Source organism: Salvia splendens, chromosome 9 (assembly GCF_004379255.2).
Source record: "Salvia splendens isolate huo1 chromosome 9, SspV2, whole genome shotgun sequence".
NCBI classification, from domain to species: Eukaryota; Viridiplantae; Streptophyta; class Magnoliopsida; order Lamiales; family Lamiaceae; genus Salvia; species Salvia splendens.
Window position 1 is genome coordinate 29,215,685 of NC_056040.1, and position 14,846 is coordinate 29,230,530.

The 14,846-nt window shown below is 41.3% G+C and overlaps 1 protein-coding gene across 1 annotated transcript; it reads left to right on the forward strand.

Annotated features, from left to right (window-relative positions):
• Positions 1 to 853: 853 nt before the first annotated feature.
• LOC121748759 (ectonucleotide pyrophosphatase/phosphodiesterase family member 3-like) lies at positions 854 to 2,427 on the forward strand. Its single transcript, XM_042143258.1, has one exon. It carries the CDS (start codon positions 934 to 936, stop codon positions 2,332 to 2,334), a length of 1,401 nt encoding a protein of 466 aa, XP_041999192.1. The 5' UTR covers positions 854 to 933; the 3' UTR covers positions 2,335 to 2,427.
• The last annotated feature ends 12,419 nt before the right edge of the window (positions 2,428 to 14,846 follow it).

Here is a 14,846-nt window from a genome sequence, read left to right on the forward strand (position 1 = left end):
TACCTCAACATTTGGCAGGAGACGTGGTGGCATCCGAAGTATAGGGGAGGCGTAACATCCTCCTCTAGCGGCTCCTCCAAACGGTCAAGGTCGGTATCCCTATCCGACGCCGGCTCCGAAGACGTGGCTAGCCAACTTGTCGGAGCTAACTTAGGTAGCCCCGACGCCTACCGCAAGGAAGGAAGAAGGCGGCGGCCAACCGCCGTCGCGCCGCGACTCCATCCGGCGATGCTCCCGAACCCGCTGCCGTTCCCGTTCCCGTTCCCTATGCGCCACCTCCACCCCCACCAACTTGTTGTGGGTGATTTTTGCCCAACTCAATATGGCCGATGATAGGTCAACTATGACCCCCGCGCAACTTCGATCGCATGAGGCCATGATATTGGGTCTCCAAAAACAATCAGGGGTAGTGCCGCCGGATGAATAGTCTTCCACGGGGGTATTTTTAGCCTTTAATTATGTAATTTTTAATTTTTAGGAGTTTAATTATGTAATTTTTAATTTGTAGGAGTTTAAGTATGTAATTTTTAATTTTTAGGATTTTAATTATGTAATTTTTATTTTTTAGGATTTTAATTATGTAATTTTTATTTTATTTGTAATTTGTAATATTATTTCAGTTTTTTTTTAATGAATTTTAATATTATGAAAATGTTTTTATTTAAATTGAATAATAGAATGGTGGGACCCTTGTGCTCGTCCTTGCGGAAGAGTACGACTGTGGGTGCTGTGCTCTTGCGTAAGAGCAGGCAGAAAAAGTGGGGTTGGGCCCACAACCGTATTCGTTGGCAAGAGCAGGGTCGTGGATGCTTTTAGTAGTGTCCCCTACCTACCCTTCTCTTCCTGGCGGCCATTGACCCCAACTGTTGATTAGCCATCTCACACTCCCTTAAATCTCCTCAATAATCTCTCACCTTTCTTAATTCCACACCAATGGCTTCCCATCAAGAATCCTCTGCCCTCCTATCCACCGCCGGCCCCAGGAAAACCGCCGCTTCAACACTCGTATTCATCTCCCTCGCCATCACCACCGCCGTCGCTCTCTCCGCCGCCGCGGCATTCTCCTTCCTTTTCTTCTCTTCCTCTTCATCTCCCAGCCCCCATTCCACCGAGGCCCTCTCCTCCCGGCCCCTCTCCAAGCTCAAACACCCCGTCGTCCTAATCATCTCCTCCGACGGCTTCCGCTTCGGCTACCAATTCAAAACCGATCTCCCCAACATCAATCGCCTCATCCGCAACGGCACCGCAGCCGAGCTCGGCCTAATTCCGGTCTTCCCAACCCTAACTTTCCCCAATCACTACTCCATCGTCACCGGATTGTACCCTCCCTACCACGGCATCATCAACAATTATTTCACCGATCCAATCGACGGCCAGGTTTTCAATATGGGCAGCCACGAGCCGAAGTGGTGGCTGGGCGAGCCCCTCTGGGAGACCGTCTCGAATCACGGATTGAAAGCCTCCACCTATTTCTGGCCCGGCTCTGAGGTACACAAGGGGTCTTGGAATTGCCCTAGCAATTACTGTATGCCTTACAATGAATCTGTTCCATTTGAAGAAAGAGTTGATACAGTTCTTAGCTACTTCGATTTGCCTAGTGATCAAATTCCCTCGTTTATGACCTTGTATTTCGAGGATCCTGATCATCAGGGCCACCAGTACGGCCCTGATGATGTCCGGATTACTAATGCTGTTGTTGAGATTGATGCATTGATGGGGAGATTGATTCGTGGAATGGAGGAAAGAGGAGTTTTTCAGGATGTGAATATAATCTTGCTAGGTGATCATGGTATGGCTGGCACTTGTGACAAAAGAGTCATAGCTTTAGATGATCTTGCTGAATGGGTTAAAATCCCGAAAGAATGGGTGCAGTCTTACACTCCGCTGCTGTCAATCCGCCCGCCTCCTGGCTACTCCACGAGCGATATTGTTGCTAAAATGAACGAGGGGTTGGAGTCGGGTAGAGTGGGGAATGGTGAGTTCTTGAGAGTTTATCTCAAGGAGGACTTGCCTAGTAGGCTGCATTACTCGGATAGTTATAGGATTCCGCCTATAGTGGGATTGGTCGGGGAGGGGTTCACGGTGAAGCAGACGAGATCAAGTGGGCAGGAATGTGGTGGAGCTCACGGATACGACAATGCATTCTTCTCGATGAGGACTATATTCATTGCTCATGGGCCGCGATTTGCGAGGGGGAGGAAAGTGCCATCTTTTGAGAATGTGCAGATATATAACATGGTTACTAGAATCTTGAAAATTGATGGAGCCTCCAATAATGGTTCAGTGTCATTTGCAGACGCTGTTGTTTTGCCTACTCACTCAAATTTGGAGTGATGACTGCAATTAACAACACTGGTATTTGCAAGTTCATGTAGTCATCAAGTCTTTGTTGTATGATTAAGTGAATAATGGTGTTGGTTTTTATCATTTTTATGTGCTTCTTCTGCACTGTCTCTTGAATATTCGACTGATCCTTGTGGCCGTTTTTCATTAGAGGTTAGCTGCAAAGCTAGTTTATTCCATCATGTACTGATTTGATGGAAATTAGTGTTTCTTAGAGCATCTCCAGTGGGCGGACATCCCACTAGGACATCCACTAGAACATACCAAAAACACCTCCTGCCACGTCACTAGGACTTCCCATCCCACTGCCACGTCACTAGGACATCCTCTCCTATGTCCGCCCTTCCCATTGCCCTTCCCACTAGGACATCCCGCAATAAAAAAAATCATACATTTACAAATAAAACAATTTACATTTACGGAAATAAAATTTGACGTCAACCCCTCCGAGTTCAAACCTCATACATTATTCGAAAAAATTACGGGAAAAATTAACAACTTCATCGGAAAAATTAACAACTTCATCGGAAAAAACATACATGATTCGAAAAAAAAAAATTGCATACTAATAAAAAAAACCTCATACATTATCACGTCAACCCCTCCGAGTCCAAACCTCTTCGATGATATCCTGCTGAAGTCGAACATGGGCATCTGTTTGCCGCATGTCGGCAAATGCACGCAGCCGCGCGACCTCTCCATGAGGTACCCCCATATTCACATTCGCGGTGGCCACGCCGTGACTTGGACCTGCACCCGTATCAACAGCGACCTCCAACTCATTCTCGCTATCACTTTCACTAGACATTCTAGATATACTTGAAATTAGAGATGTAGAGAGACTAACTTGTTAACACAAGTGGTGCGAATGAAATAAAATTCGACGAGCTGTATATATAGAGTTTTAAAAAAAATTTTAAAAACGGGACGTCCGACTGGACGCCACAATGGCGGACGTCCGCCCGCCCGTCGCGCCGACGTCCGAGGACACCCGACGTCCTCACGGAACGTCCGTATCCGACCCTAAACGCCACAATGGCGGACGTCCCGGTCGCCCGTCGCAATGTCCGACCGGACGTCCGCCATTGGAGATGCTCTTAGTTGTGCATTAACTTCTCTTTTCCAATACTAATTAAGTTGAAGTGCCAATATAATAAGCCTTGTGATTTTAGTGGATAACGAGTACCTAATATGGATGGAACTATAGAGTGGACTAGCAAAATTTAAATATACTAATGTCAACTTTTTATTATAAAAAATGTCAAATAGGATTAAAACACGAAGTTCACTATAAGAGCGTTTTAATTTATAATATGGATTTGAAAACACCAAGTTAAACCAAAGCGCTATTATAATGAGGAATTAGGATTTAGTTCACTACAAAGACGTTTAGTTTATAACACTGTTTTAAAAACACAGAATGAACCAAAACGTAATTATAGTGAATTTGGTATTTTCAAAATCCATTCAATCCCATCTTTCTATATTTTGATTAAATGGTTGAGATTTGTCTTTAGTTATGCATTAAGAATTAGTTATGCATTGATTTATCTCATTATATGGATATATATTGGGTCCTACTAAAATATTACCACTATCTTAATGGATAAAGACAATTCTCTCTCCATTGAATACAATAAATATTTTTTTCTTAATATTTGAGCAAAAAGAAACGCCTCAACTATGGTGCTATAGTGGAATGAGGAAGTAGTTGATATTACCAAAAATGTACTAGTTAACATTTTAAGCATCCCTATATATAGCTATATAATCATATGATAACTTACATCAATAATAATAACTAAGGTCATCCGCAACGCTGTCTCTTATCCGTCTCTTAACCGTCTTATCTCTTCACTATTTATGGGCTCACTGTACTTTTCATCTCATCTCTTAACTAAGAGACAACACCTGCAACCCTCCATCTCTTAACCATCTCATCCCTTAACTATTCATTCAATTTCATTTAAATTTTTATTTCCAACAAATTCAATTAATAAAAACACACTTCATTAAATAAAATAAAATTACAATTTAAAATCCTAAAAAAATAAAAAAGTGGAAAAAGAATAAAAACACATAATAAAAAAGTGGAAAAAAAATTAAAATACATAATTTAAAAAAAAAATTATATAAATTATAAAAACTACTTCCGCCGGCGAATCATCCCCCGAAGGCGGTGGCGGTGCAATCAAGCCACCTGTAGGCGGAATATCAATTTGTCTTGCCATATACTCAATTCCGGCAAGATGAGCTTGATATTGGGGAGGCGTCATGCGGGAAGTGTCAGCCATCGTGGCGGTCAAATACATGGACAATAGGGTGTTCGAGCTCGAGACCGAGCCCGCATGGCTTGATTCACCTCGGCCCTTCCTCTCTCTAGCTGCCTTCGCCGCCTTGGTCGACGGCGCCCACTGGAGGAGCCCCCTGCATCGGTGGCCGTGCCCTCAACCTCCTGTGACCCATTGCCTGACCCGCCCTCACTAGACGAGTATTGGCCACTCGCCGTGTGTTTCGTGCGTTTCGAGCTCGAGCCCGTGCTGGACTGGACACCGCCAGCCCACCTTTCAACGTCTTTGACCGCCTCCCAAACATCAACATGTTTGAATTCTTTGCTGTTGTCGTCAAAAAAGACTCGCAAAGCCACTCTCAGAATGTCGGCTCCACTGACTCCGCTTTGGTAATTCGCCGCTTCATTCTTGTAGATTCCGCAAAATTTTTTGACATCTCTGTCGACTCGGTCAAAATGATTGCGGTGCATCTTCATGGTGCGGCGGCGTGAGCCCTTTGGCTTGTTCTCGTTGTAGGCATCGGTGACCTTTTCCCTAAAACACTTGCGGGTTTGTTGATTCCCGACGATGAGATCGTACGAGACGCTGACCCAAGCGTTGAATAGAGTCATCGTGTCTTTGCGGCTGAATGGATGACGACCTACATCCTCTCCTCCTCGATCTCCTCCTCCTCTTCCTCCACGACGTCGAATGCGCGACCCCCGGAGCTTCCACCGCCTCGTCCTCTTTCCGGAGTGGGTTCAGCCGGAAAATCCTACCTAATTTGGGATAATCCCTGCGATTGACCATACCTCAGGACGAGGGACGAGAGTATGCATCCACGTCAAAATAGGGTGGTTGGTACGCTGCCTGCGTCGACAAACCGGAACCGGAAGCACCCAAGACATTGTACATGCCCCACAGTCGCCAAACGTGTTCAAGTCATAGCCGCCAGAGTTTCCGTCGCCGGACATTTTGAGATTAAAATTGGAGAGGTGACATGAAAATTTGAGAGGAAAGATAATGATTTGAGAAGAATAGATGTGTGTTTGTGTGTATAATGAGAATGAAAGAGAAGTATTTATTTTTAAATTTTTTTTATTAAAATCAAATTTTAAAAAAAAATAGTTTATTGCGTCAGCATGACGACGCCCACTCGCAAGCCGGCGCGTGACGAGCTGTTTCGTGAACCCACCCTCCGGGACGAGACAGGGGACGAGACCGGGACGAGACGAAGGGCTGCATCGGCGTCTTGCTGCCGTCTCGTCTCGAAAGAGACGCGACCGAGACGGGGGCGAGACGCGTTGTTGATGCTCTAATAACTTATTTTAGACCATATAATCTTAATATCTAGTGGCTACAATTAATCCCTCGTTTTCTGTAATGACCCGACCTTTGAAAACTTTTATAGACTCGGAAGACATATGTCATGAGTTGAATACATGAATTTTATGTTATAATCTTTGAGATATCACAAGATGTTAAAGAAAGACTAAGTTGTGATTATATAAAAATCAAGACAAGCTATGTAAGAAACATGGTTGTGTTCTTTTGTTTTGAGAAACGTATTTGAATACAAATTGTTTTGAATATCCATTTGTGAAAGAATAATCCCAAAATGTTCGCTTCACTAATATGAAAGTTTGATAGATACAAGACAATCAAATGATAATCTATTACAAGTAAAGATGAGATACCAAGTCTTCGGGCATTGCTAATGTCTTCCAAATGGTCTTTCTCCATGAAAGAGAAATAGAGAAATTTATTGAAAGAATACAAGTATCTAGAAAATATCATATCCAGATTTGAAAATTTCAATAAAATCCTAAAAAGGATTATTATCAAGATTTACTTGAGAGGGTAATATATGCATTGATTCAAAAATATTCATAGCATGTCAACAAATCTTAAGGCATTAAATGTTGTCCAAATTGAGAGGTGAATTAAATGATACTAATGGTTCCCAAGGAAAAATCAAATCTCTCAAAATATTTTTTTACCAAACACAAATTTCTTTGGCAAAAGGACAAACATGTGTATTTAATTCAAACTATCATTTTACAGATTTGGAAATCCTAAATGATCATTTAGGTTGGCAGAGCATATCAAAGAAAAGATTTTGTCAGGCATCAAGCTAAGCTATTTGACAAAAGGGTATGCGATTTTGTGATAATATATTCGTCCAATAAAAATAGTCTTCCTTTTCCATCTTGGGGTGTCCCACAAAATTAGCCACATTCTACTTTTGGCATATTTTTTTCTCTCTTATAAGGTTGGTCTCATTTTCTATTAACAAAATACTCCAATCACTTTTTCTTTCCATCTCTCTCATACTATCAATTTTGCATCAAAATTCTTGTTATCCCCAAAGTTTCTATTTTTATGGAACGGGTGAAGTAGATAACATTCTTTAGAAACACCAACACTTTCATTAGCCCACCACCAAAACATTGAAACTTTCAAGCATTTTAAATTATCAACCGAATGAGAAGAGGTGCAAACAATTAGAGAAATAGGCCAACAATCTTTTCCTCACCACTTTCGGTGTGAATTCTATAATTATTTTTCTTTAAATTACATGCATCGTATAAAAAACTTTAAACTTGCTCCAAAGCACCTATTGGTGCAAGATACAATCAAATGATAATTACCAAACATGTAAATATACAATAATAATACCAAAGCACATTCAATTCACCAAATTAATCAAATACTAGTCATATATTCCAAAATGTACATGTTAAGCGACGAAGTGGTAGAGTAAGTGTTACTAAGAAAAGACATTTGATTCAGTCATATTAAGACTCTTGGTCCAATGTCTCCATTCATGGAACTGCATTCAATTGCTTCTATTTTGCATTTTAAAAGTTTCAAGTCTATATTGTTTCAAGACTCATATATTGAAATTTATACGAACAACTACTCGAGTCTTTATAATCGAGTATTTCTAGTTCTAAGTACCACCAATTGATGGCCATGAGTTGCAACCAATGTTTGATCTTAATTTCCCTATTTATTTTCCCCACTTCTTATACATTTACTCATAATTCCCTATATTATGCTATCCTTAGCAAATGCGATAGTAACAATGTGGTTTCAGAAAAGTTCCTTTTTGCTCCCGAATGCGAGAGTCTCCTTTCACCTATCAGTGTAGGTTCGTTCCACTAGACTATCTAATTAGCCAACTCAGCACTCCACCTATAGCACTCAACGAGGAAAAGGTAACTTGTTCTTTTGTAAAATACAAACAAGAAGTTTTAAAAGTTTGAAAGGTAGAGATAACTCGTTCAATTGTTTTACGTGAACAATTGAATGTATGAAGCTTCGTAAAACAATTGAATGTATGAAGCTTTAAATAAAGAGTTGATATGTCTTTAGTGACTAAAGAATTTGACCGTATGAATGAATGAAGTAACTTTTCCTTTTGGGAAAAAGTATTGAAATATGAAAGAAGCAGGTATATCAGTTCTGTACAAATTACTGGAGAAAGAAATATTGTTCATCTTCAACGAAAGTTAAAAATTTTCTGAAAGGACGTCTCTTTTTGAGTTAGTTTGTGTATCACGTTGCAAGAATGGGGATATCAAAATTCCCAAGAACTTAGGTTTTTTAAGTCAAGTGTTCCTTCTAGAACACAATATGAGCTCGAACTTAGAAGAACTATTATAAACATTTCTTGCTTTTCCGAGCGATAGAAAAAAAAGTATGTGATCAGAATGGAATTTAGTAGTGAGGAAAAAAATTAAGTTGAGAAAAAATAATATTTCTTGAAAATGGCAAGGAACAAACGTTATTCTATACGTCCCAACAACGTCAATAATCTGAGTTAGCTACTGTCTTTTGGGACAATCCAATAATAACAAAGAATTGTACCCTTAGTCCAACTAAACAATGTAATATCAAGAGAATTTGAGTACAATCCAGTTAATGAATCTAGACTCGTGTAATAAATCAAAAGTAACAATGCTTTACAAGAATGACTGTTATGATGTGCTGGGAATGCCAAATAATAATAATTTTCACTCATGGTCATCTGACACGATCATTAAGTGAATGCAACTTGAGATCAAAGTTTTCCATAATTCATATTCCATATCATTCCACCAATGAGATAAACGAGGGAGTATCGCCCTTATAGATGGTAATGATGATTTCAATCTACAACTTACTTAGATTCTCATGAATTTGGAGCCTTCTTGTCCGACTAAGACCTTAAATGACTCATGTTTACAAAGTAATATGCCTCTATTTTCTCTTTTCGATGTCCATGTTGTGCCTCACTTTCAGTTTAATTATGGTGAGCTTGCTCTCATGTTTTTAGACCACCTTGATTGACTATTGTTCTTCTTGACTCATCATGTGTAAAAGCAATATCTTCATTCTAGGAGTTCCTACCTCCAAATTCAAGGATAATATATTCTACCAAGATGACTAGTTGACATTTTGTGTCTTCGAACATGACAAGCTCTTTAATGTTATATGAGCAATCCTTTCTTCTCAATTCCAATACAATTATTGTTTACTGCTTCACGTTTTTCTGCAGCTCCAAGTTTGAGGCGAGCAATTTGCCTTCTCCTTAACCAGTTTGCTCCGGTTGCCTTCTCTATCTCTATGAGTTAATTCCCTTGATTTTCTTTGATCAAATGACAATTGTTTGTCTTTCTTCTTTTTCAAATGCACTTGTGACCAATCATTTTATGTCTTATTATATTGGAGTTGTCATCTAGTGATACCCGAAGCTTTTCAATTAGACTATTAATTTAGATAATATTATTGTCAGCCTATCATGGAAATCTACATTCGATTCATTCATACCCTCATTTTTGCAATTAATTTCGACTGACAAGCTCTTCCTAGAAGGAATTTCTCAATCTCTGAGTACAGCTAAAAACCGTTGAAGTTCTAATTTTTTCTTAAGTGGACGTGATGACTCCAATTGAACCTAGTCTTTGCACTTCAGGAAGACTCATCGTTGCAAGTTACCAGTAAGTGTCTTTGGTAAAACTATATGATCATGTAATCGAACAACTCCGCTAGATTATCAATTGACTTCACATAGTCAATTGTAATCACCCCTGTTGTGATCAAATGTCTCACGGTGTTATGTCGTCGACGAATGTGTCGAGACTTCCCGTTGTACAAGCCATTATTCACCCTTCCAATAGCGGCTTGGCTATCGCAGTGAATCATCACCAGAGGCACAGGTTTAGACCAACATGGAATGTCCTCGAGGAAATTCTTAAGCCACTCGGCTTCCTCACCAGCTTTGTCTAAAGCTATGAACTCGGATTCCATAGTTGATCGGGCTATACAAGTTTGTTTCGTGGATTTCCACGAGACAGCAACACCCCCAATAGTAAAGACATATCCACTAGTGGAAAGTGAGTTTTTATTATCGGATATCCAGTTCGTATCACAGTACCCTTCAAGTACCGGGGGTTTCTTGCAAAATGCAACCCATGATTTTGAGTATGTTTTAAGTATCTCAAAACCCTTACAAGAGCTTTCCAATGTTCTTTGCTTGGATTACTCGTGTAGCGTGCTAACTTGTTCACGGCGCAAACAATATTGGCTCTCGTACAATTAGTCAAGTACATAATGCACCCGATAACCTTCGCATAGTCTTCTTGTGCGACAGGTTCGCCTTTGTTCTTGCTAAGGTGAACATTTAGCTCTATAGGCGTCTTAGCCGGCGTGCTGTCATTAGCATTGAATCTTTTTAGCACTTTCTCCAGATAGTGAGATTGTGTTAAGGTGATTCCCTCGGGTGTTCTTAGAATCTCCATTCCAAGAATTACATCGGCTAGACCCATGTCCTTCATGTCAAAATTTCTTTTCAACATGGCTTTAGTTTCGTTAATTATTCGGGTACTACTGCCCATGATTAACATGTCATCAACGTAGAGACATACTATAACATATCCATTATTAGTATTCTTAATATAGACACACTTGTCACACTCGTTGATTTTAAATTCATTTGATAACATTACATTATCAAATTTTAAGTGTCATTGGAGCGGCGCTTGTTTTAATCCACATAAGGACTTAACCAGTTTGCAGACCTTATTCTCTTGTCCATGTACTACAAAACCTTCAGGTTGTTCCATATAGATCTCATCTTCGAGTTCACCATTTATAAATGCAGTTTTGACGTCCATTTGGTGAATCCCAAGATTGTGCAATGCAGCAATCGCGAGAAACACTCTTATAGAAGATTCTCGTTACAAGTGAGTACGTATCAAAGAAGTCATGTCCTTCCTTTTGTTTAAATCCCTTGACTACTAATCGGGCTTTATATTTATCAACTGTTCCATCGGCCTTAAATTTCCTTTTAAGGACCCATTTACATCCTAGAGGTTTAGCACCTTCGGGAAGATCAACCAACACCCAAGTGTGGTTTAGCAAAATTGAGTCAATTTCGCTTTGAACAACTTCTCTCCAATGCAGCCCGTCTGGGCCTGCATATGCTACTTTCAAAGACGTTAGTTCTTCATCCAACATGAAGGCAATGTAGTCGGGACCAAAAGATTTTGGTGTTCTAATCTTATTGCTTCGTCTCGTTACTGCCTCATTTGGATCAGGCCTAGCACGCTTGCGAGATTCAGGATCTTTATCTAATGACTTAGAGCTCGTTATTTCATCATCAATTCTTGCTTCAGAATTAGGTGCTACATTTTCTTATTTTTTACAAGGAAATGTATTTTTCAAGAAATGCAGCATTTCTTGATTCAATTGTTGTTCCAACAGTCACAGTCGATATTTCAGACTTGTGAACAACAAATCTATATGCACTACTGTTAAGTGCATATCCAATGAAGATGCAATCAACCGTTTTAGGTCTTATTGTAACTTCTTTGGGTGGAGGAACGATCACCTTTGTCAAACACCCACACACTTTGAGGTATTTGTAGGATGACTTCCTTCCTTTCCACAACTCATAAGGAGTAATATCTTTTCCTCTGAGAGGGATTTTATTCAAGATATAGTTGGCTATCAGAACAACTTCCCCCCACATGTTATGTGGTAATCCTGAAGTCAGAAGCAGTGCATTCATCATCTTTTTTAGAGTTTGATTTTTGCGTTCTGCAACCCCATTAGATTGGGGTGAATAGGGAGCAGTTGTTTGATGAATTATGCCACTTGCGTTGCATAGTTCTTCAAACGGAGCTACATATTCGCCTCTTCTATCGCTTCGAATAATTTTGATTTTACAACCAAGTTGATTCTCAACTTCGTTCTTATAATTTATGAACGCTTCTATTGCTTCATCTTTACTTCTTAAAAGATAAATGTAGCAATACCTTGTGCAATCATCTATGAAAGTGATAAAGTACTTTTTACCACCTCTAGTTTGCACCATCTTTAAATCACATACGCCCGTGTGAATTAATTCAAGGGGTTTTGTGCTTCGTTAAACCGAGTGAAACGACAACTTAGCCATTTTTGCTTCAAGACAGATTTCACATTTATCTTGGGTATCCACTTCATTAGCCTTTAGTAAATCTAAATTCATTAATCTTTTAATGGCTTTTGAATTTACATGTCCCAATCTACAATGCCACAAATTTGAACATTCAGTCAAGTAAGAGGAAGTAGATGCTTTATTGTTATTAGCCAACGGCTTTGCAACACTTCGAGTTGCCACACTAAGCTTGAAAAGTCTATCGGTTACATAACCTTTTCCGAGTGACTTTCCAAACTTTTACAATGCAAACCTATCAGGCTCAAATACAAGTTTAAACCCCTTATTAACTAGTATTGATCATGACACTAGGTTCTTGCGGATGTGCGGGACATGCAGCACATCCTTCAAAGTGATAGTGACGCCATACGTCATCATGAGAATCACGTTGTCAACGCTGAGGATTTCGGACGATGCTTGATTCCACATGTTCATCTTCCTCCCTTCAACAGCAGTGTAGGAGGCAAACTTGCTCCTATCTGAGCAGACATGAGCAGTAGCGCCGGTGTCGATGTACCAGCCACCCTTGTTATCAACAAGGTTAACTTCCTTAGTGACCACAGCAATGAGGTCGTTTTCATCCCAGTCTTTGAACTCCTTCTCAACGACGTGGGCTGCCGGCTTCTTCTTCTTGCTGCGGCAGTCTTTGGCAAAGTGACCCGGTTTGCCACTTTTGTAGCAGTCGCCTTCAAACTTCTTTGTAGGCTGTTTTCCCTTTCCTTTGTCACTTAGACGACTTGGACGAGGACGTTTGTTGGAGGGACCGCCCCGCTCCAACAGGTTGACTTTTGCATCAAAAGAGCCCTTATCCTTTTGATCGATTTTTCGCACGTCTGCCTCTATGCGCAGTTTCACGATCAAGTCTTCAAAAGTCATCTCCTTTCGCTTGTGCTTGAGGTAGCTTTTGAAGTCCCTCCAGCTAGGTGGAAGCTTCTCAATGGTCGTGCCCGTTGTAAAGTTTTCGGGCAACGCCATTCCTTCGGCAGCAAGTTCATGGATGATCATTTGGAACTCCTGAACTTGTTCCATGACTGGTCTTGTATCGACCATTTTGTAGTCTAGGAACTTAGCTATTACAAACTTCTTATTTCCCGCATTATCACTGCGGTACTTTCTCTCTAGGTTTTCCCACACTTGCCTAGAGGTGTTTACAACTGAGTATACATTGTACAAACTATCATCTAAAGCATTTAGAATAAAGTTTTTACAAAGGTAATCTCCTCTGCGCCATGTATCATAGTGGGCCATGACCTCGATGTTCGTCTCTTGGTCACTTGGCGCGGGCGGCTCGTCTTCTGTGAGGAAGTTCACGACGCCCAATGCTGTCAAGTAGAACAACATCTTTTGGTGCCCCTCTTGAAGTCCGAACCTCCAAACTTTGGTGGCTTCTCGGTGGGTGGCATCATTCTTGGTGTCATTGGTGCCGGATTGACCCCATGGAAGGAGCCTATCCCGTTGCCCCCGTAGGAGCCAACAGTTGGGTTGGGCATAGAACCCCCCAGGTTCGTGTTGGGCATAGTGCCCCCCACATTCGTGTTGATCCCGAAAGATCCAACACTAGTATTGAGCCCGAAGGTACCAACACTCGATCCATTAAAGGATCCGAAGGAACCACTAAAAGTGGAACCAACCGAACCACCAAAGGTGGAACCAGTTGACGCCCCAAAAGGGTTGTCCCAAACCCATAGGACAGTTGAAGAGGCGGCTGGGAAGCTAGGGGTCGGCATCATCGAGATGGTGGATGCATTGACAGATGCACCGGTTGATGGAGTGGAGAAAGGGACGGCGGCGTTGGTGGCCGAAACAGTGGATGCGGCGGTGGCCGGAGTGGTGGCAGCGGTGGTGTTGACGTTGGTCGACATTTCCAGCAAATGATTAAGTTTCGAAAGTTTTATTTCGTTTTTTGAAAGTCTAAGGTCTTCTGTAGTGTCTATCTCGTCTTGCGATTGTTGGAGATATAGCTATAAAACACTAACCGGGCGTAATACAACCCGAGAGAAGATCGAAGAAAGAAAAAAAAAATAGAAACGGAAATTACAATTGAAATTCGATACTGTACATATGAACTTATCCGAGTCGAGGAAGGCCTCTTTCCGCAAGACGAGATACGCCCCGGTAGTGTTCTCGGTTTTGGCGCGTCGTCCCCAAAGATAAAACGACTACGTCTCGTTCGTTGCAACACCGCAGTTGGAACGAGCTCCGACGAACTGGAAGAGGAAGAGGGCAGAGCTTCGAAAAGACTATGCAGAGAAGAAGTATGCTTGTGATGGATATTCAGTGTGATGGATATTCAGTGTGTGAATATCCATCACAAGCCATGAAGGCTCATCACGGCGCATTCGTAACCGTCGGCGGTTACAAGCTTGTGGTAGGAGTGTGCCTTTCGCGTGTGAATTTCTCACGTGGCAGCTTTGATTGTGCCACGCTTGACGATGTGTCAAGCTACTTGGATTGCTGACTCAGCGGTGGTCTAAAAAGATTACTACGGGTCCAGACCCGAGCCCAAAGACCACCCAAAGACCAATTGTCAAGTCCAAGACCAAGACCAAGACCAAGACCAAGATCAAGATCAAGACCGAGACCGAGACCAGGCCCGAGGCCCGCGACCGCGAGCACGGGCGGGCGGGCGGCGCGCGCGTGTGGACTCTTTCACCCATCTTGATCCACTATAATTATTAAGTAACATAAAGTCACTTAATTTAAGCACCTTAAAAGATGTGTCACTTCTCCTATGTGGGATAATTAACACTAGTTAATTATTCCCTAAA